At 43.9% G+C, this 23,958-nt stretch overlaps 1 protein-coding gene across 1 annotated transcript in view; it reads left to right on the top strand.

The window, feature by feature from the left end:
* LOC113448758 (uncharacterized) overlaps positions 1-23,958 on the top strand; it is a 42,601-nt gene that overhangs the window by 4,499 nt on the left and 14,144 nt on the right. Inside the window, exons 5-7 of the mRNA XM_026719533.2 lie at positions 14,043-14,363; positions 18,243-18,545; positions 20,476-20,778. Coding sequence (XP_026575318.2) covers positions 14,043-14,363; positions 18,243-18,545; positions 20,476-20,778 — 927 coding nt within the window. The remainder of the gene's footprint in view (positions 1-14,042; positions 14,364-18,242; positions 18,546-20,475; positions 20,779-23,958) is intronic.

Here is a 23,958-nt window from a genome sequence, read left to right as displayed (position 1 = left end):
AAATCAAAAGTACAAATACACAGGGGTGTGATTCTACCAGTTCGGACTAGTTCGGGTGAACCGGATGTTAAAGTTATGTCTGGTTCACCAAACCAGTATTTCAACCAACTGGCTGGCCCTGCCTGTTCTATAATGAAGTACTTTTATTGGTTCATCTATCTGCATCTGTACAGAAGAAAATCTACCACTGTACATAATACAGATCAGTAAAAAGATGGTTATCTCCTATCCTTTTTCCCTCATCTCATAGCAGTAGAAGTAAAACAGTTACCACGAGTCCATAAGTTTATCCAAGAGTGAGGAAACCTCCCCCAACCCATCGAGGGTCAATTTAGTGACCAATCAGAATTACAGATGTAGTCACGTGACATGGACTACATTTCCCAGGATACCTTAACTACATTTACCATGATGCATTTCCTTAAGGGGGCAGCTCACAATTGCTAATTAACTATCCAATTCCCATACACTGGCTGGACAGCACACTGCCCACCCCACCTCACCCCTCCCAGGAGACTCCAAGTAGCCCATTTTTGATGGAAGTAAGTATAGGGTCTGCACGGAGGCTCTGGAAGGGGGAAAAATGGGCCTTCTGGAAGTTGGAAATGGGCCTGTTCTGTCTTCCAGAGGGCCTCCAGAACCTGGGGGAGGCTATTTTCATCCACCCATAGGCCCAGGGGATGTCTCCGGACCTTTGGGAGGACAAAAAATGGCCCTCCCAGAAAAACTGGAAGTCACAAAACAGGCCTGTTTCCAGCTTCTGGTGGGCCTCCAGAGCTAGGGGAAGGCTTTCTTCACCCTCCCAGAGGCCCGGGGGAAGCCTTCGGATCCCTGGGAGGGTGAAAACAGCCTCCCTGGGCTCTGGAGGCCCACTAGAAGCCAGAAACAGAAAGTTCCTATAGGCCACACCCACTGTGGCCACGCCCACACAATGAACTGATTTCTGGGATTTTTGATTCCCACCCCTGCAAATACAGAACAAGTGAAACCTGGCTCAAAAACAGCAGATATGAGAGGGAGCTTGGAGTCCTAGTGGACAATCCCTTAAATATGAGCCAGCTGTGCGCAGCAGTAGTCCCCCTCAAAAGTTAATACAATATTTGGTTGTATAAATAGAGGTATAAAATCAAAATCATGTGAAGAATTAGTACTACTTTATAAAACCTTATTAAGGCCACACCTCGAATATTACATCCAGTTTTGGTCACCACATTACAAAAATGATGTTGAGACTTTGGAAAAAGTGCAAAGAAGAGCAACTAAGATGATTAAAGGCCTGGAGATTAAAACACATGAAGAACAATTGTAGGATTTTGGTTTGGCTATTCTAGAGGACTAGCATTTGAGGGACTGCCATAAATAGCTTTCAACTTATTTACCAAAGCACCTGTAGGCAGGACAAGAAGCAATGGATGGATGGATGCTCCAACACTGGAAGTTTTTAAGAAGAAATTGGACAACCATTTTTCTGAAATGGTATAGGGCAGGGGTGTCCAACCTTTCACGTTCCCTGGGCCACATTAGAAGATGAAAATTTGGTTTGGGCCGCACATAAAATAAAATAACAGTAACGGTACCTGATCATCCCCAAAAACCATAGAAAACATAGTTAACATATTAAATTTATTTGGAAATGAAGTTAGTGAGATGTTTTTATTATTTATTATTAATTATTTATTAAAAATTATTTATTTTTTATCATGGTTTTTTATCACGGTTTTTTTATCACGGTTTATTTTTCCGGCCAAATTTTGTGGGGGAGGGAGAAAGCTCTCCCACCTCGCGCTTACCTCTCCTCCTGCAAATGGCCCGGCTGGAAGAGGCAGGACTGGAAGGCAGAAGCAGCAATGGCGGCGGGGGCAGCAGCGGGGGCGGTGGCAGCAGCGGCGGGGGTGGCAGCGGCAGAGGCAGTGGGGGCAGAAGCAGCAGCAGTGGCGGGGCAGAAGTGGCGGCGGCAGTGGGGGCAGAAGCGGCGATAGGGGCAGCGGTGGCGGGGCAGAAGCAGCAGCAGTGGCGGGGAAGAAGCAGGGGCGGGGCGGGGCAGAAGTGGCAATGGGGGCAGAAGCGGCGGCGGGGATGCAGCAGTGGGGGCAGAAGCGGCAGCGGCGGTGGTGGAGGCAGAAGCAGCGCGGGGGGCAGAAGCAGTGGCGGGGGCAGAAGTGGCAGTGGGGGCAGAAGCAGTGGTGGGGACAGAAGCAGCAGCGACGGCGGGGCAGAAGCAGGGGCGGTGGTGGCGGTGGCAACAGCAGGAGGTGGCACTCTGATGGCGCCCACCTTTTCTGTTGCTGCTTGGCCTGGTGCTCGTCTCGCCCCACCTCAAACCTGCCTCTCCTCCTCCTCCTCTCTGGCTCTGGCATGAAGGTTGGGGTGGGCACTGGGCCACATTACGAGGCGACCTGGGCCGTATGCAGCCCACGGGCCGTGGGTTGGACAAGCCTGTTATAGGGTTTCCTGCTTGAGCAAGAGGTTGGACTAGAAGACCTCCAAGATCCCTCCCAATACATCCAGATCTTGGTGGCAGGTGCTGCTGCAGAGAACTCATACTTCCAGGGCCCTGAGAGATGATAATGTTTAATCAAAGGAACAAAAATATGCCAGTGCTGAACGTTTGAATTAGCCAGGTAGATGCTATGGGAGAATGGTGGTTTCCCAAATAACCAGATCCTATGCCATGGAGAACTTCGTTGGTAACCACCGACATCTTGAATCTCACCCAGAAGCAATTTGGCAACTCTTACAGCTCAGAAACCAGAGTGTTACATGGGCATACTGAGCCATGCCCATTATTTTATTTATTTATTTATTTATTTTATTTGTCAATCACTTACAAGATAATAGGTATAAGAATAAACATAGTTATGAATACAAGAAATGAGTACATATAAGAAAAATAAAAGAAACAATAGGACAGGGACTGTAGGCACTTTATGCACACCCCCTACAGACTTATTAGGAAAGGGGTGAGGTTGAGCCACTGTAGTCGAGACCAGTTAATGCTTCCCAGTGGTCTTCAAGGGTAGCCCCAGTTTGCAGTAGTCAAGCCAGGAGCTGATTAGAACATGAGTGCTTTCCCACTGTAGGAAAGAACTGCATGGTCCTCTTCATCTAATCACCAGGAGTCCAGATTAACTCAAAAAGCCATCACAATGACAAATTACACTAAAACAGACAAATTAGAGGAAAAGTAAGACTATGGATGGATGGATGGATGGATGGTGTTAAGTTTGGGAAATGAGAGGCTGAACCAGAGCATGAGTGCAACAATACTTTATTATAACAATAAAGGGCTGACCGTGCTTGCCACGCCTGGAACTGGCTCGCAGCAATCAGCAACTGGTTGGACCCCGCAGCCTGCTTTTATAGCTGGCTGCTGGGGAGAACCAACCAATGAGGAAAGGGGGAAGAACGCCCACACAAAGTGAGTGGACCTGAGTGAGAACTCCTAGAGTTCTCAGGACATAACACCCCTTCCCCCAGATGCGAACATGCATAGTCTTTGAGGTAGGCAGGAGGTTTATGTTGGCGCCCGGAACGGCGTAACTCTGGAACGTCGTCTGTCCGTCCGGGGTCTGCCTGGGAAGGCAGAGTCGGCAAAGTGTCACCAGTGTGCCCCTCGGTTCAGGCCTGCCCGGGGCTCGTAGGGTTGATCACTGGGGATGTGCTCCCGTAGACTGGATCGGGCTGGTCAACTGTCTGGGCGCCGCTGTCTGTGTTCGGGCTTTCGGGACCGGCTGTAGGTGTGAACTGATCGCCGGGCGTGATGTGGATGTGAGGCTGAGGATGAAGCTCCCCTCGTCTTGTGCCTCTGGGTCCCTGCTGGTGATGGTGCTGAGGCGTCTACGCAGTTGGTCTATGTGCCTTCTCCAGACGCGGCCATCCTCCAGTCTGACCCGATACGACCGCGGTCCGGTGATAGCTACGATCTCGCCCGGGATCCACAGGGGGTCTCCAGCGAAGTTCCTCGCGAAAACTGGCTCCTGTAAGATAAAATGTCTAACCCCGATGTGGAAGCGAGGGAGTCAGGAGCAGTATTGTGGGTGTTGTCTGTCCAATACAGTCCTCAGACGCCTGCCCATCAGGAGCTCAGCTGGGGACTTATTGGTGACTGAACAAGGAGTTGAGTGCTGGCTCATCAGGAACCGCGAGAGTTTGTGGTGCCAGTCATCCTTGTTGAACCTTGCCAGGGCTTCTTTAGTGGTCCTGACGGCCCTTTCAGCCAATCCGTTACTGGCAGGATGAAATGGGGCTGTGAAAATGTGGCGGATACCCAGGTTGGCAGCGAAACGGCTGAACTCAGTCGATGCGAACTGTGGGCCATTGTCGGAGACAATGGAGTCGGGTAGCCCGTGCGTAACGAACAGGCGTGTTAACACGTTGGTGATTGCTAGTGTGGTGGTCGTGGATAGCTGTGCTACGTCAATCCATTTGGAATAGGCGTCCACGACCACTAGGAACATCTTCCCATGCAGAGGGCCGGCCAGGTCGATGTGAATTCTGGACCAAGGAGCGCTGGCGCTTTCCCATCTAGTAGGGGTGGCAATGGGGGGAGCAGGACGGGATTCCTGGCAGATGCTGCAGGAACTTACCCAATTGACAATGTCCTCGTCGAGACCCGGCCACCACACGTAGCTGCGTGCTAATGCCTTCATTCTCACGATGCCAGGATGTCCCTCGTGCAACACTTCCAGAACTCGGGTACGCAGTGAGGCCGGGATGACCACTCAAGTGCCCCATAGTAGACAACCCTGCAGACTGGACAACTCCTGCATGCGAGTCTTAAAAGGTGTGAATTTGTTATCAACATTGCCACCCGGCCACCCCCTCCTCACCCAGTCAAGCACCTGGGCGAGCGTTTGGTCTGCCTTGGTTTTAGCAGCAATGTCCAGGGCAGTGATGGGTAGGTCCAACTGGGTGATCTCGAAAATAGCGTGGACAGGAGCAGGGTCTTCAGCCGGGGCCGGCAAGGGGCAGCGACTGAGTGCGTCAGCGTGGGACGGTGTTTTACCCGGGCGGTGTATAAGTCTGTAGGAGTAGGCTGCCAGGAAGAGAGTCCACCTAGTCATCCTAGGGGAGAGGACTTGAGGGGTCTGCTTGTCTCCGGCTAGTAGGCCCAGGAGGGGTTTGTGGTCCGTGACCAGCTCGAAAAAATGGCCAAAGAGAAATTCGTGAAATTTTTTCACGGCTGCAACAGCTGCTAGGGCTTCCTTATCGATCTGGCTGTAATTTCGCTCCGTTGCAGAGAGCGTCCTTGAGAAAAAGGCGATGGGAGCCTCGGCGCCATTGGGAAGCCTGTGACTTAGTACCGCCCCAATTCCAAAAGGGGAGGCGTCTGCTGCCAGTACTAAAGGGAGGTTAGGGTCAAATTGAATAAGTACCGCCTCTGACGTGAGTAGTGATTTGACGGCGTGAAAAGCGTGGTCTTCTTTGTGCCCCCAGTGCCACGGTGTCTTTTTATCCAGTAATCTGTGTAGGGGTTCAGCTACTGATGCTTTATGGGGTAAAAAGGATGCGTAAAAGTTCAATAGCCCCAAGAATGCCTGTAGTTCAGTTTTGGAGGTTGGAGTGGGTGCCTCGTGGATTGCCTTAACCTTGGACTCCAGAGGGTGAATGCCAGAGGCGTCAATTTTATAACCCAGAAAGTCCACCTGTCTAGTGGCAATGGCACATTTTTCTTTTTTCAACTTGAGGCCATGCTGTCTGAACCTCTCTAACACAGCTCGAACTCTCTGGAAGAGTTGGGGTCTGTCCCTGGCCGAGACTAAGATGTCGTCAAGTAGGGTACTACACCAGGGAGGCCCTGCAAAATCCGCTCCATGAGGGATTGAAAAATACCAGGGGCAACACTTACGCCAAATTGGAGACGCTTGCATCGGAAGGCACCCCTGTGAGTGACAATTGTCTGGAGTTCCGCTGTTTGGTTATCTACAGGGAACTGCTGATATGCTTGAGACATGTCCAATTTAGCAAAAATGCTGCCTGGTTCGAATGTGTGTAATAAGTGCTGAATGACGGGCACAGGATAAGCGCTAACTTGTAGAAATTTATTGATTGTCGTCTTGCAGTCCGAGCAAATTCTCAGGCTACCGTCTTTTTGAGGGTGTGACAATGGGCATCTCCCATTTGGCGAAATCTGTTGGTTCAATGACCCCTTGTTTTAACAGTTTATCCAATTCCGCATCTAGTTTTGGCCGAATAGAAAATGGGACCCTCACGCGGTTTTAGCCTGATTGGGACTGCTTTGGGGTCAACTGAGAATGAGATGGGGTACTGTTATAACACCCCAGCTCTTCGCTGAATACATCTGAGTAATCAGCGAATAAGGAGTCAGTGTCTGAGGTTGAGACAGCATGGACTCCTGTTAGCCCTAGGCCGAGATGGGGAAACCAATCGAGCCCCAATAAGGTGGGTAGATTGCCGTTAACTACCACTAGAGGTAGGTGACCTTTAAAAGCTCTAAAACTGACAAGAAACTTGCCTCTGCCGATTACAGGAATGGTCTTCCCCTGGTAGTCCTTCAGGCCAAACTGGCATCTCTGGAGCCGGCTAGTGGATAGGCTTGGTTGGAGCCTCTTGAGGGTGTTCCACGAGATAATTGAGAGCGCTGACCCTGTGTCAACCTCCATGTGGCACGGTTTACCTTCTAGGGAAACGGAGAGAGAAATTTTACTAACAGTGTGGCAAGGGTGTGCTTGGCAAGGTGGTGCGTGCGACAGTTCAATACTTGCCTCTGTGGTCCCGGTGCGAGGGGGGGTGCCTTTGTGCTGCACTTTGGGGGTTTGGCAGACTCTCGCGATGTGTCCCCTTTTATGGCAGTTATTGCAGGTGGCTCCTTTAAACTTGCAGGTGGCCTCTGATGAGATCCCCACAGACTAGGCACAGGGTGATGTGCTTGGGTGGACCGATGTTTTCTTGTTTGGCTCCTACCTGCGGCCGTCTGTCGTTGGAGAGGCGGTGGACTTCGTTTCATCACTGATGGTTTCCTCTGCTACCACCTCCTCGGAGTGGACTGGAAGTGATGTCAGCTTGGCACTTGGGCCCTGGATTTCGGTGGCTGAGTTTGTTGCCAGCTCAGCTGCCAAGGCCTCCTCGACTGCTTGTGCGAGGTTGAGGTCTTTTTTGCGAGAAGGCGCTTTGCAGGTGGAGGTCCTTGACCCCGCAGACTAATTGATTGAGGAGCATGTCCTCCAGGTAGGTTCCAAACCCACAACGCAGTGCTGCTGTTCTGAGAGCGGCCATATATTGATTGATGGTCTCTGTTAGTGTTTGGGAACAAACCCCCAAGCAGAATGCACAGCAGCAGTCAAGCCAGACAGCCAAATGAGAGAGAGGCTGGGCCCAAGAGTATACACACACTGGAGACAAAAACACTGTTTGTAGTTTTAAATAGTTATTTAATACATTTAGAGTTTAAGCATTGTCAATCAGTCCATATGTCATTATCCAATATATCCATCCAGTAACCTAGTCCATTAACTAGTCAGTACAATGTCTTTATCTTCTCCTTCCAATACCTTTCTCTCAAAGACAACGCTGAGTATTCGCAGGATATCAGCTCACCAAGTAAACAGTCCTTTTGTTCAGCACAGTAGCCAACAAGCAGACGTCTCAAACAGGAGTAAACAGCAGGCAGGCAGATAGCAGAGAGACGGACCAGGACCAGAACAGCAGACCAGGAATCAGTAACCAGCAGCAGGCCAGAGACCAGGAAGACCAGGAAGTGTTACGTTACTCTCACTGCCTCTTATTGCTGCTTGCAACCGCACCCTTAATTATCTAATTACATTGCAGTTTGGTGCTTAAAGCTACAAACACTTAAACCTAGGTTTATATATTTATTCATCCAAACCTAGTTGGTGTATCCATATACCCAACATTCTCCCCTTTTGGGTGATATAAATATATAATACCTTTACAATTTAAACCCATACTTTTCACAACTCTCTTGGTGCTTAATGGCACCTTGGGCTTTAGTAAAATTATCAGCTACATTGTCCTCCGACATGCAGTACTCCAGCTGTATCATTTTACTCTTTACAGATTGTCTAACATTTAGATACCTTAAATCTGTATGCTTGCTCCTAGTTTTTACTGCAATATTTGTGGCCATTTGAATTGCTGCCTGATTATCTTCATGTACAATTATAGGATAATATACAGTTATACCCATATCATTCAACATTTGTTTATACATGATTAACTCAGTACATAAGAGCGATAAACAGGAGAATTCTGCCTCCATAGTAGACAAACTTATATGCTGTTGTCTAATTGACTTCCAACCTATTAATGTCTTACCCAGCATTATGGCTGTTCCTGAAGTCGACTTTCTTGTGTCTCTTTCTGATGCAAAACTAGCATCTGCATAAGCACTCAATATGAGATCACCTTTTGGTTCTAAATACAGTGCATGGTGTAATGTTCCTTTAAGATATCTTAAGATTCTTTTCAATGCTATCCAATGACATTGAAGTGGATCATTATTATGTCGTGCCAGTTGATTAATACTATAAGCTATATCTGGCCTTGACCAATTGCTAATGTATGATAAGCTACCAATCAAAGATTGATATATTGCCTTATCAAACTTGGGACTTTGAGCATCCATTTTGCAAATATCCTGACTCATTGGAGTCTTTGCAGGCTTACAAAGTTCCATCTTATAATCTATTAGCAATTTAGATATCTTATCCTCCTGAGATATCTTATAACCTTTCTGTGTTTTCAGTATATTCAAACCTACATATTTCTTTATCTCCCCTAATTGCTTGATTTTTATTTTCTTACCTAATGATGCTATTATTTTATTAGCTTCATCATTAGTCTCAGTAATCAAGGCAATATCATCAGTGAACAATAATAATAATGATATTTTACCATTTGTCTCCCTCTTAAACAGACATGGATCGGCTAAACCAGCTTTAAACCCTATATTGTTCAGTTCCTTTACAATATACTGGTTCCATTCATAGCCCGATTGTTTAAGACCATAGAGGCTCTTCTTTAACAACCAACAATCATTATTATTTTCACCTTTCAATCCACTAGGCTTTTTCATATATACAGTATGTCTTAATGGAGCGTGCAAGTATGCAGTTTCCACATCTAAATGGTTAACTATATATTTCTTGCTTGCTGCCCACACTAAAGCTGCCCTTAATGTTGCTGCTTTAAGACTAGGTGCAAATACTTCATCATAGTCATTGGCACTTTGTCTAAAACCTTGGGCTACTAATCTTGCCTTATGGATTATGTTTCCATCCTTATCAGTTTTTATCTTAAAAATCCATTTGCAGCCAATGGGTTTTATATCACCAGGTAATCTCGCATTTTCATATACTTTCATATCCTTCAAGGATTTCAATTCCTTATTCATTGCTGCATACCAACTTTCCTTATCTTTAGAAGGATACAATTTTATTTCATCCACAGTATATGGAACCTTATTAACCTGGCACACTGTATTAGCCTGGTATCTATCAGGCGGTCTAGATATTCGTGTAGTTCTTCTGGGAATTACAGGGCTTGTATGAGGACTTTTCTGAGTTACTACCTGTTCATGTTCCTCATCTTGCTCAGCTATTGGTTCTATTTCTTCTTCTATGGGCACAATTTCTTCCTGTATTTCTCTCTTTACTTTATTTTTAAAGTTACAGGGATAATTAATAGGATTTCTATGGGATTCAATAATTACTTCTTTATTGTTATCCTGTTCTAACTTATCCCATCCTACGTGCTCTAGAAATTGGGCATTGGCACTACATAACACCTTAGATGTGCCTTTCTCCCAAAATCTATATGCCCTATGGTTAGCTTCATAACTAACGAAGAAAAATTGTTTAGCTCTGTGTTGCCCTTTATGCCTGAGTTGTGTAGGGATATGCACCCATGCTGGTGCACCAAATGTGTGCAGGTAACTCAGATCAGGCTTCCTGCCATGCCACATGGTGAATGGTATTTCACCAGTAGTTGAGTTAACAACGTTGTTCAATATGTTATTAGCACACATTGTAGCCTCCCCCCACACAGAATCAGGTAATCCAGAATCAAATCCAGAATCAGTTAACATTGTTCTAACCATTGCCTGTAGTGTTTGGCCTCTTCTCTCTATAAATGCGTTGTGTTGTGGTCTGTATGGTGCAGATTTCTTGTGCTCTATTCCAGCTACCTTTAATCTATTCTGGAATTTGCTGTTAACAAATTCCGTTCCATTATCTGTCACCAGGGTTATCAGTTGCCGTTTAGTCTTTCTTTCTGCAAACTTTAACCAGTTGAAGAAATGTTGATATGTTTCAGTTTTGCTTTTCATTAAGTAGCAAAACCCATATCTAGAGTAATGGTCCATAATGCTCAGTATATATCGAGCACCCCCCATACTGGGTTTCTTTGGACCTATAATGTCTGCAAATACTACTTCTAAAGGTTCTTTAGTTTTGAAACCATTTAGCCTATTTGCAGGCAATATTTTACTCTTATCTTCACAGCAGACATTACAACGCAAATATTTATCACAAGGTTTTAACCTTATTCCTTCAGATAACTCAACTGTGCGTTTTAGCATTTTAAAATTTACATGCCCCAAACGCCTATGCAATAAATGGATACATTCATTATGAGGCTTTATATTGTTAAATACAGTCTGTGCCTCCCCTTTCTTACTATCATGTAAGACATACAATGTTCCATTTAAAGCTGCAGTTACCCTTTTGTTATCTTTTTCCAGTATGCACTTATTATTCTTAAATGTAACTACATAACCTAGTTTATCTAACACTCTTACAGAAAGTAAGTTCATCTTTAACTGTGGTACATACAACATTTTTATATTCTGGTTTAAGCATGGACAGTATGCAATACCTTCACCCTTGGCCTTGAGGTGCCAGCCATTCGCGAGTGATATATGCTGAGAGCTTGTAGACATTTTTATAAATTTTGTCTTATCTCTCGTGATGCAGTGGGATGCACCACTGTCCACCACCCATAAATCATTCTTCACATCACAGTTGCTAAACATGGCTAGTTCAAAGAATTTCTTTGGCTTCTTTACATTCTGGCGTTTTCCTTTTCTGCAGAATCTTGCCAAATGTCCTCTGCCTCCACAATTAAAACACTTTTTAATTGTGTATGCCGTCGAAGATAAATTCTCTTCTTTCGGGTGCTTTACTTTACTAAGCTGGTTTCTTTCAAGCCTTGAAGATAATTTTTCTTCTTTATTAGGTTTATCTTCCCTCAGCTGGTCACGTTCAAACCTTCTTCTGGCTTCTTCTAATAGCCTGCCGGTAATCTCAGTTACTGATAAACTGTCTTTTGGCAATACTTCTAAAGCAGTCACAAAATCATCATAGCTTCGATCCAATGAAGACAATATGATGTATACTTGTTGCAACTCATTAAATATAAGCTCTTTTTCTTGTAACTCCTGAAAAATGCTTTTCATACAGTTTAAATGAGTTAACATGTCTCCATTCTTCTCAAGATGTGTTCTAAACAGCTTCCGTGTAAGATTGATATGAGCTCCTACACTGTCTCGAACATAAATCTTCTTGAGATTCTCCCAGCAGTTAGCAGCATTTTCCTCTCCACGGATATGGATCAGTTGCTGGTCAGAGAGAGTCAGTCCTATGATGCATAAAGCCTGCTCATTCTTTTGTTCATAGTCTTGTATCTTTTTGGCATCCTCTTCAACAGTAGGATCTAAGTTAGATACATCTGGTGGGTTTGAAATTATGTCCCACAAACCTTCTCTTCGAAGAAGTAAACTACATTTCATTGACCATGAAACATAGTTTGTTCCATCTAGTCTGGATATCATGGACAGATTAGGCAAATTTACTTGTGCCATTGCTCTTCAGATAAATAACTATTCAACAAACAGTTTGTATTTACAGTAATGTGCAACTCACACCAAACTCTCACTGCTATAACCTGGTTAGTTAGACTGTGCTCACTGGGCCCATAACCAATGTTAGTGTTTGGGGACAAACCCCCAAGCAGAATGCACAGCAGCAGTCAAGCCAGACAGCCAAATGAGAGAGAGGCTGGGCCCAAGAGTATACACACACTGGAGACAAAAACACTGTTTGTAGTTTTAAATAGTTATTTAATACATTTAGAGTTTAAGCATTGTCAATCAGTCCATATGTCATTATCCAATATATCCATCCAGTAACCTAGTCCATTAACTAGTCAGTACAATGTCTTTATCTTCTCCTTCCAATACCTTTCTCTCAAAGACAACGCTTGAGTATTCGTGAGGATATCAGCTCACCAAGTAAACAGTCCTTTGTTCAGCACAGTAGCCAACAAGCAGACGCCTCAAACAGGAGTAAACAGCAGGCAGGCAGATAGCAGAGAGACGGACCAGGACCAGAACAGCAGACCAGGAATCAGTAACCAGCAGCAGGCCAGAGACCAGGAAGACCAGGAAGTGTTACGTTACTCTCACTGCCTCTTATTGCTGCTTGCAACCGCACCCTTAATTATCTAATTACATTGCAGTTTGGTGCTTAAAGCTACAAACACTTAAACCTAGGTTTATATATTTATTCATCCAAACCTAGTTGGTGTATCCATATACCCAACAGTCTCCTTGCTCGATTGCTTCCTCATACGGAAGGTGAATCTCCTGGCAATCTGTGAGGGCCTGGGGGAATAGTGGTTAGTGAGAATTTCAAGTAACTCAGACCACGGAACGTTTTCAACTCACGAGGAGCCACGAGTGCCGTGGCAGTATCGTAGACGGTGGCTCCACAGTAGATTAGGAAATACGATTTTTCCGATGCCTCCCGCATCCGCCAGGCCAACTGCATCAATATAATGATTAAAGCGGTTCTTATACGATTCCCACTTCTCCTCGCCTGGTTTGAACGCCGGAAGACTGGATTGGAACTCATGGTGCTGGGACCGGTTGAACAACCTGTGGAAAAATCTCTGGGGCAGCAGACAATGTTTTAGTGCCCGTGGTGGTCAAGTGATTTCAGCTCAGAGAGGCTGTTTGCAATCCTCTCTTTCTCTCTGGGTTAACCACGTTTGGCTGTTAGCCGTTGATGGCGTTTGGATTGCGCCTGTGTGGGCGCCAGTGACTGGCTACAGCGCTGTGCTGTACTTTTAGGTTTGAAATTCAAATGACAACCGCTTGAATTTCACGCCTGATACTGAGCGGCTGCGGCTCGCAGCGCTTCACTTTCCCTGTAGCTGGGCTAACAAGCGGCTACAGACGCTTCTAACTTTCGATTCTGACCGCCTCTCTGGCTGCGGATCAGCGTTTGTTTATCGCTTGCTGGCCGCTTTCTCTGTCAGCGGATCAGCATTTGCTCTTTTTGTTTGCTTTTTTTGTTTGCTGACCGCTCTCTCTGGCTGCGGATCAGCGCTTTCTTTATCACCGCCGATCGCTCTCTCTGGGCTGCGGATCGGCGGCTAGTGACTCAGCGGTTGCATGGTGCTTCTGGTAGCCATCCCATCCTCGTCGCCAGTGTTAAGTTTGGGAAATGAGAGGCTGAACCAGAGCATGAGTGCAACAATACTTTATTATAACAATAAAGGGCTGACCGTGCTTGCCACGCCTGGAACTGGCTCGCAGCAATCAGCAACTGGTTGGACCCCGCAGCCTGCTTTTATAGCTGGCTGCTGGGGAGAACCAACCAATGAGGAAAGGGGGAAGAACGCCCACACAAAGTGAGTGGACCTGAGTGAGAACTCCTAGAGTTCTCAGGACATAACAGATGGATGGATGGATAGATAGATAGATAGATAGATAGATAGATAGATAGATAGATAGATAGGAGAGAGGGAGAGAAGAGATGGAGAGAGAGTGGGAGAGGGAGAGAGAGAGAGAGAGAGAAGCAAATGAGAAACCAAAATCTTAGAAATCTTCTGAAAGAGTCCTATTTCATTCATGGCCTCTTTCAATCACAACACATTGGGAGTTTCAAAATTAATATCAAGGCCTTTGACTCCTTTAGTTGAAGTGATGTTCTCAAGAAGAGAAAGCACTATGCTGATTTCCATTTTTAAAAGCCTGCATTGTTTTTTCTTTTTCCATTTAGAAATGAATCCACCCTCTGTCATCATTTCTCGAGCCCCGCTAGAGATTTCCCTCAAGAGCACCACGGCCCTCATTCTCATCTGTGATGTGAGCGGATTTTCCCCAGTGGAGATTAGCATCTCATGGGAAAGAAATAACATGTCCCTGAACAAAAACCTGTACGACAATGGGGTCGCCACACAGATGGCAAACGGGTATTCTATGTACAGCATCTTGAAAATCAACAGAGATGAACCAGGAGGAAAAGGAGGGAGCTACTGCTGTATCATCCACCATCCCACTTCTCAAACTCCATACGTGGCCTGTGAAAAGGTACCCATCGGTAAGTGGACCTTCCAAGGTGGTCGCTGAAGGTATCACGATGAATCACATAGAAACTTCTACGATACATTCTTAATTGTAAAGGGTTAAAAAGAGCTGTTTAGGAGAGCCCCCTAGCTAAGATTCTGTGCAGTTTGGAGAACCCCCAAATACTACTCTGGCAGGCCCTGCCCACCCTGACCTGCCCTGCCCCTCCCAGAAATCCACAAGCAGCCCATTTTGGATGCAGGTAAGTTCAGGGCATGCACAGAGGCTCAGGGAGGGCAAAAAACAGGCCTCCCGGAAGTTCGGGAAGTCCAGAAATGGGCCTATTTCTGGCTTCCAAGTCTAGGGAGGCCATTTTTGCCCTTCCAGAAGCTTGAGGAAAGCCTCTGGAGTCCAGGGAGGGCAAAAATGCCCCCCACCCAGTGCAGAAGGCCGACTAGGCCACACCCATCATGGCCATGCTCACCCAGCAACTGGGCAGAGAACCTTTTGCTAAAATTTTTGAAGCCCACTCCTGGTTAAAAAGCTAATCAATCACAAACATCCTTTGGTTGAGCACTTCACCATGGCTGAGAGCAGGTCCATTAGTGGAAAGAAGGACCCCTCCCCCATTGAAAAATATGATTATTTATAGTGGTTATTATCCTGAGGAACCCAGGTGAAAATGTATATTATGAGCAGCAGAGAATGTACATTGGGCCTTATTGAGTCCTTTCCTTCAAAACTATCCAAATCATCATCAAAATTTCCTAAAGAATTGCAAGATACTTTACAAAAGAAGAACTCAGTCCTTTCCTCATTACGCATCCAATTGTGTAATGGTATTCAGAATCCAGGGACAGTGCCTACACAATTTTCTTTACTGTGATTAGTGGAACACCAACTTTTGAATATAAATTGCTTCCCCAAGTGGAGTTATGAAACAGAATAATAGAGTTGGAATGGACTTTGGAGGTCTTCTAGTCCAACCTCCTGCACAGGTAGGAAACCCTATACCATTTCAGACCAATGGTTATCCAGTCTCTTCTTAAAACCTTCCAGTGTTGGAGCATCCACAACTTCTAGAGGCAAGTTGTTCCATTGATTTAATTATTCTAACCATCAGGAAATTTCTCCTTAGTTCTAGGTTGCTTCTCTCCTTGATTAGTTTCCATCCATTGCTTCTTGTCCTGCCTTGAGGTGCTTTGGAGAATAGTTTGATTCCCCCTCCCATTCTTTATGGCAACTCCTTAGATATTGGAAGAATGCTATCATGTCACCCATAGTCCTTCTTTTCATTAAGCAAATGTACCCAATTCCTACAACCATTGGTACCATGGTTAAGAGCAATAATAACTTGGATTTAAGCAAGTATGTATAAATATATCAACCACGTCTAATATTTTAAAGCATATCCAGGGTACCTCCACAAAGGTAAGACATGGAAATTAGGGTTGGTTCAGTGAAATGCTTGCTAAAATAAATCTCATCGTATCTAATTGTTCTCTCAATTCCATCAGGCAGAGCAATTGCTATTATACCAGAAGGGATCTGGGCTAGTTCACCATATATCTGCATTATGCAAATGATTCTGAGAATGGGTATCCATGTGAAACAGCCATCCAAATCCAACACCACTGATGGAACATTCACACAATCTTGCCCCATTTCTGTCCTATCAGAAGAAACTGTTCATATTTTTGCCTTAAGACTTGTTGGGGGGAGGGGTATTGGAGGAATAACTTGCAGGGGGGGAACCCAAAGGATGGAGGGTTTTTGTGATTTGTTTTATTTTTCTTCTATTGGAAACTGTTTGTCAGGATTCTGACGATTGCCCTAATTGAGTCATGAGCCTCGAGCCAAGCTTCAAAAGAAACAAAATGATTATTAGGGGCAACATCTACAGCATTAACCTGTATGAAGCCAACTTCAGCATATGTAATTTATAGTCATCTGTGACCCTGTTTCCTCTTTCCCTCCTGGGTGTGTCACAAATCAGATTCTCCAATTAAGCACGTTCACAGACTGAGTGTCATTAATCATGTTCTCTAATTAAGGATTTTCGTGGGCAGAAGATCTGGTAGCTTAGCTACAATCTTTGTAAAATAAGTGTTGGAATGTACTTCCGGTTTTAAACTGCCTCACTGCTCTTTCAGATTTCCTTTACCCCACACCTTGTTTATAGCAACTATATAACAGGCATAGGAATGCTTTATGAGTTCACACCGTTGACATTTTAGGGAACTCACCTGAGATAATTAAGTAAAAGAATTTTTTCTTCAAGTTGACACTTAGCTTCTGCTGAGTTCAAGAATGAGTCCATGATGTCTTTCTGGCAGCAATTCAGAAGGGATTGGGTACTATGCCTTCTTGAGAAGTTTTTGACTACCCAGTCTAACTCCCAGTTCTGGAATTCTCCAACTGGAAGGACCTTGGTACCCTCTGAGCTTTGCTGTTTTCTTGCAGATGTTTCACTACCATCATCAGCATCCCTAGCACTGATGATGTTACCTAGTTTGGTAATTAAATGTCTGGAAAAAAACAACCAAGTTGAGAGAGAGCCCCAAGGACCATCAGCATTCCCCCCCCTCCTCCTCCTCCTCCTCCTCCTCCTTCTGTATTCCACACATACCCCTTCTATCATTGATGTTCCCTAGTTGGGCCTTGAAATGTCTTCAAGGAAACAACCCAGTTCAGAGAGTACCAAGGATCCCACAGTCCTCCTCCTGCACTCAACAAATACCCCCTCCCTCCTACCACTGATGTTCCCTATTGGGTCATAAAATACCAGCAAGGAAACAACCCAGCTGAAAGAGCAACAAGGGCCCCACAGTCCTCCTCCATCAACTTCACTCTCCTCCATTCTGGGAACCCCCTTTCTCTTCTACTACTGATGATGTTGCCTAGTTGGGTCATGAAATGTCTGAAAGTAAACAGCCCAGCTCAGAGAACACCAAAGACCCCACAGTTTAACCCTGAGCTTCAAATGATCCCTTCTATCTGGAATTCTCCAAGTGGGTCTCCTTCCAAATATTAGCCAGGACTGATCCTGCTTAGCTTCCCAGCCTAAACAAAACACTAGGTGGTATTATTTTATTTTGCTAATGTCTCAAATGAAGATGTTTTATTCACTCCTTTTTTTTATTGTATAAACTATCTAGGGCACTTATCCTTAACATATATTTAATGACAAAAATAAAGCTCTTTCACAATTAGTTAATATCTGTTTGGATTCTTCGGGTGAACTCTGTCCTAGACTGAGATATTTGAAGTTAAATTATACATTTGCTGTTCTTTCTTTTTACCCACTGAGGTCGTTGGGCTTGAAAAAAAGTTATGATTTAAATCTTGAGTTATGTCTTGGGGGTCCGTGGCTACAAAAGGTATTTCAAGGGTATCCCCAGTGAAGAAAAGGTTGAGAACCACTGATCTAGAAGATAGAAAGCAGAGAAATAGTTGTATATTTTAAATATGATTTGGGAGGAAATCATTACATGCATTTCAACCTTGCATCATTGTTGTCTCTGGGGAAAAAAAGGATATATATTTTTTCAATGTTTCCAGTAGTTTTTTATCTTTCATGCACACAAGTCTAATTTTATTCACAAATTAAAAACAAAACTAGTTCTAGGGGAGGTACTGCTGGTTACTTCTCCTAGTACTTAGTGCCCAATTATTCTAGACATGCTCAGACACAACCTCCATCATCTCCACATTCCCGTCGTACAGCAGAGTCTACATCAGGAAGATTCATACAGTCCTAGTTTGCTTCTTGAAGAATGTCTTCAATTCTTTTATTTACACTCCAGGGAGAACTTTTGCTTATTACAGGTAACTTATTTTTTGATCTCACCCTAACACATGACCCTTGTTCTTCTTATGATTATGGCGCCTGATACTCATAGTCTTGTTACAGATTTCCTGGAGCCTCGAGCACCTACGGTGGAACTGCTGCAGTCGGTAGATTGGGAGAAGGACACAGTGATGTTGAAATGCATTGCTACTGATTACAGGCCCCCAAGTGTCACCATCAATTGGGTGGGTGGTCCACAAAATAAGAAGGAAGATGTTGTGAACCAGAGGATGGCAGATGGAACCTACTGGACTAGCAGCCAATTCACCACCACCCTCTCCCAATGGCAAGAAATGAACAGCACAACTTGTGAGGTGGTACATCACGCAACTAGTACAACAAAGTTCCAGAAGATTTCCAGAAAAGGTGAAACAGAGCAGCAAAGCTAGAATTTCTGAAGTCCATCTTTTAAGCAGACATTTCATACTCCAGTCTTTCCCTTCCCACTTACTGGATGTAAACTGAGGTTTCCTTCTGAACACTGTATGCCTGGATTACCCTCCTCCTCCTCTTTTACTTCTTTGGGTGTTGAGAGAGATACAGTGTTCTGGTTCCTGCTCTTCTGGTGGCCTCAACCATAGTTATTTAAGATCCTGAGTTACCCTGAAATGGCCTGGCTAAAGGGGCTCTGGTGAAATTGTGACAGACCCAACAAACCGGCAATGGATAATTTATTGCTATACAAATTATAACAAGATTATAATGAATGTACTACACTCTTTAAAAAAAAATAGAGAGGATAGTAAGGTGGAATAATTAATTTTGGAACAACCACAATACTATATGGACCATGAAGGGCTAAGGGGGAGATTTTTGAAGCCACCAATGTCTTTCTAAATTCTCTGCCACATTTCTTAGCAAACAAATTCAGTAGAGATCTATGGAGATTATCAGTCATCCAGGTCACAGTTGTCTCAAGGTGCTTTTTCAAGAGGCAACTGGACTTTCTGGTTTTTTCTTTTTAAGAGGTTTCGCTCCGCATCTAGGAAGCTTCTTCAGCTCTGGCTGGATGGTGGGAATGGAAGGATTTATATAGTCCATCTGCATTTAAAAGACAAAGACCACTCTTTTGAAGACCACAAAGTCCACATTTTGGACAGAGAGGACCGCTGGTTTGAAAAACGAGTTACAGAGGCTATCTATCTCCAAATTGAATGGCCCTCTCTCAGCAGAGGGGGGAGGAATATGGCATTATCTATCTGCAATCTACAACATAGTCCTTTCAATTGTTCCAAGAAGGCTCCACACCCATTTGCACTACACAGATGATCCTAAAGACACAGATAAGCCTCCAGGTGACCTTAATGATTCACTAAAAGAATTCAAATGGCCAACTGTCTGCAAGAAGTATAAATCCTTCCATTCCCCACCATCCAGTCAGAGCTGAAGAAGCTTCTTGGATGAGAAGTGAAACATCTTTAAGGGATAATCAGAAAGTCCAGTTGCCTCTTGCAAAAGCAGCTTTGGGATGAGATTCAGTAGAAGGCTTCTTCAGGGATGAAGAAGTTCTCCAGAAGGTTTTTCATGAACAAGGCTCTTCTTATTGATTATAGCTAAACCTTCTGGAAAAACTATCCAAAGACAGTTCTTCCATCCAAGCATGGAAATCCAAGGAAGGAAATTATTTGTTCAAGGAAAGTTGCAACATTCAGACACACTTCTCAGACATTTCTGTAATTATGTAGGTGTGAGACCACCATATCCCACACACAGGAGATGCTCCCAAATTATTGTTTTTCTCAAGCAAACTTTCTTTCATCTCATGAAATGAGATGAAAGGCCAAAGATAGGAGAATCCATCTTCCTGTATGGTTAAGAAGCAAAAAGTTAGGCTTATAACATGGGAGATAATATCTATGGAGATTCTCATCCAGGCCATGGTTGTCCAAAGGTGCTTTTTCAGGAGGCAACTGGACTTTCTTGTTTTTACTTTTGAAGACATTTCACTTCTCATCCAAGGAGCTTCTTCAGCTCTGACTGGACTTCCATTCCCCACCATCCAGTCAGAGACAAAGAAGCTTCTTGGATGAGAAGTGAAATGTCTTCAAAGGAAAAGACAAGAAAATCCAGTTGTCTCCTGAAAAAAAAAGGCAACTTTGGGACATTGCAGATAATGGATAAACAGTGGATAAAAATTGAGATACAAGGGAAGGCTAAGGGAGAGTTTCATTGCTTCATTCATTGTAAGAAAGAGAATTCATTCTCTCCTTGACTCTATTTTTGTAGATCTCATCTTCTTCATTTTCCTACAAAATAAACTTGAATAAAATTGACACTTCTCTTTCTGTTTCTTTAGATTGGGTTATGCCCAAAACTCTCATGGTGACTTTGAATGTCCATCCACTCTGTCCAAGTTTAGGAACCATAAGTAGTGTTACTTTAGTCTGTTCCATCTATAGCTACTCTCTAGAGAACATCCAAGTCACTTGGAAACCAGATGGAAATTTTGAAACATTACCAAAGGATCGGTCAAAGTTCTATGCTAGCAGCAACATTACAGTATCCCTAGAGGAGTGGAACAAGCTAAAAGAATATACCTGCAAAGTAACTCAAGCTGGAAGAAATCACACAGAGACAAGAACTATCAGCAAGTGCAAAGGTGATTATATTTGTGTGTGTGTGTGTGTGTGTGTGTGTGTGTTTGTGTGTGTGTGTGTCCCTTTTTACTTATTCTTTTTCTTTCTCTTTCTTTATCTCTCCCTGTTTACTTATTCTTATTCTTTTTCTCTTTCTTTTTGATTCTTTTTCTTTCTCTCTCTCTCTCTCTCTCCCTTTTATTATTTTTCTCTGTGTGTATTTCTTTTTCTTTCTCTGTTTCTCTTTTTTCTTTTTCTTTTTCTCTTTCTCTCTTTTCTTGTTCTTGTTCCTTTTCTCTCTTTCTGTTTCTTTCTCTCTCTCTCTCTCTGTCTCTCTCTCTCTCTGTGTGTGTCCTTTTTTACTTATTCTCTCTCAATTCATTATCTGTCTCCTAACATATTTCTGTCCAGAACTTCATGTTCTCTTATTTTGTTTTCCTTCTTCCTTCCTTTTGATTCTGGTTTCACCTACAAAATAATAATCACGGTGCCAGGAAATTTCATTGGAATGATCATAGAATGTAATAATGATAATAACTCAGTTGGAAAGAAAAGTGTTTGACTATAACTAGTCCTCGACTTACAGCCAATCGCTTCATAACTGTTCAGAATTACAATGGTCCTCCCCAAAATACTACTTATGGACCTATTTTCAAAGTTTTGACAGCGGCACGAACTCCATGGTCACGTGATCATAAATTTGGGCACTTGGTAATTGGTTCATCTTTACTGCCATTTGCAGAGTCCTGTGGTCATTGTGATTTGGGACTGTTTTTGCCAGTTTCTGGCATTGACTTCCAGTTTTCTACAAAACAACAACAACAACAACTCCTGTTGGGGAAAAGGTATTTGTTTAATAACTATAATACTTAACACTAACAACCTCTGCTTTGACTTTCAAATGCAAAGATTTAGGATCATAATTATGGCCTCAATTAAATTGTAAGTCAAGAACTTCCTGTATAGATTGAGTTCTAATTTGTTGCTGATCAAGCCAATTCTTCTTGCTTTCCTCAACTCTAGTTCAAATCAAATCAAGTTTCTTACAATCAAAGACCAGAGTCCAGAACAAATAAAATCACTCACAGAATATCCAGTTAAAAATTCTAGAATAAGGTAATAAATAACAGATAAAATATATATTAAAATCACAATTCAGCATCCAATCTTTCAATTACACATGGCCTAACTATAATATAATATCAATCCTTACACAGTGGCAGAGGTGGTATTCAGTGCTTTCTGACCTGTTCTGGAGAACCGGTAGAAGAAATTCTGAGTAGTTCAGAGAACTGGCAAATCCCACCTCTGACTGGCTCTGCTCCATCTATTCTCTGCCTCCCAATTCCCAGCTGATCAGCTGGGTCTTATTTTGCTGCCCTGGACAGGAGAACAGAGATGGAAAGTAGGTTAGTGGGGTGTGGTGGGAATGAGATTTTACAGTATCCTTCTTCTGCCATGCACACCAAGCCACACCCACAGAACTGGTAGTAAAATTATTTGAATCCCACCACTGCATGGTGGACTCTAGTTCAATACTTCCTACAGGTAATCCTTGACTTAAGACCACAATTCAGCCCTAAAGCCTCCTTGTCAATTTGGCTGCAATTACGCTCAGCTGAGGAAAAGGTCCTGGAGAAAAAAGCAATGGGTGCCTCAGAACTGTTAGGCAGTCTATGACTTAAAACAACCCCTATGCCAAAAGAAGAAGCGTCTGCAGCTAGAACTAAGGGCAATCGTTCATTAAATTGTATCAGGACAGCATTGGATGTAAGTAATGATTTGACAGTGTGGAAGGCATGGGCTTCCCTAGGTCCCCAGTGCCAGGGGGATTGCTTGTCCAAAAGTCTGTGCAGAGGCTCTGCAACGGAAGCTTTGTGAGACAAGAATGAAGCATAAAAGTTAAGAAGTCCTAAGAAGGCCTGGAGCTCAATCTTGTTAGTAGGCATGGGTGCCTTATGGAGAGCCCTCACTTTGGACTCAATTGGGTGTATACCAGATGCGTCAATTCTGTATCCCAAAAATTCTACTTGTGTGGTGGCAATAGTGCACTTGTCTTTTTTTAACTTAAGGCCATGCTGTCTGAAACAATCGAGGACTGCTCTGACTCTTTGCAGTAACTGAGGCTTGTCAATGGCAGATATTAAAATGTCATCAAAGTAGGAAACTACACCTGGTCTACTACACCTCTAGTCCTTGGAGAAGTCTTTCCATTAAGGATTGGAAAATCCCAGGGATTACACTTACGCCAAATTGGAGGCATCTGCATTTGAAAGCGCTGTGTGTTACTATAGTCTGCAGTTCAGCCTCTGTGTCATCAACAGGGAACTGTTGATAGGCCTGTGACATGTCTAATTTAGCGAAAATGGTTCCTGGCTCAAAAGAATGTAGGAGGTGCTGGATAACAGGGACTGGATAGGCGCTGATTTGTAAATATCTGCTCAATGACGCCTTGTAATCAGTGCAGATTCTTACACTACCATCTTTCGTTAGGGGTGTAACTATTGGGGTCTCCTATTTTGCGAAATCCACAGGCTCCAATACCCCTTGTTTGATTAATTTGTCCAGCTCAATGTCTAATTTGGGGCGGATTGCAAATGGTACCCTTCGAGGCTTTAAACAGATTGGTACTGCCTGAGGGTCCAAGTTGAATGATATTGGGGTTCCTGAATAACAACCCAGCCCCTCGCTGAACACATCAGCATAGTCTCAAAACAAGGTATCCACTTCAGCATTTGAAATAGAGTGGATTCCGGTTACGTGTAGGCCAAGGGCAGGGAACCAGTCTAACCCCAACAGGCTAGGGAGGGCACCATCCACTACCACTAAAGGCAAGTGACCTTTAAAGTTTTGGAATTGTATAAAAACTTTGCCTTTTCCGAGGACTGGGATGGTTCCGCCTTGGTAGTCACGTGAGGGTCAACTGGCAGTCGAGAAGCTTCTTCTTGGTCATTCTGGGAAGTAGCTTTTAGGGTGCCCCAGGAGATGATGGACAGTGCTGAGCCTGTGTCAATCTTCCGCCTGCAAGGTTTACCTTCTATGGAAACAAATACACTAATTTTGTTAGAGCCTTTGTTTGTCTGCTTTGCGTGATAGCAGGTAAAACAATCTTCAACTTGTCTTTGGAAATATTGGTTGTCTGAGGCTTTTGGGCAAAGTCTTTCCTGCTTGACAGGCCCTGGCTAAATGACCCTTCCTTTGGC

This window comes from Pseudonaja textilis, chromosome Z (genome assembly GCF_049901715.1).
Source record: "Pseudonaja textilis isolate UNSWEBS1 chromosome Z, rPseTex1.2, whole genome shotgun sequence".
Taxonomy (NCBI): domain Eukaryota; kingdom Metazoa; phylum Chordata; class Lepidosauria; order Squamata; family Elapidae; genus Pseudonaja; species Pseudonaja textilis.
This window is presented reverse-complemented; position numbering and strand designations above follow the sequence as displayed.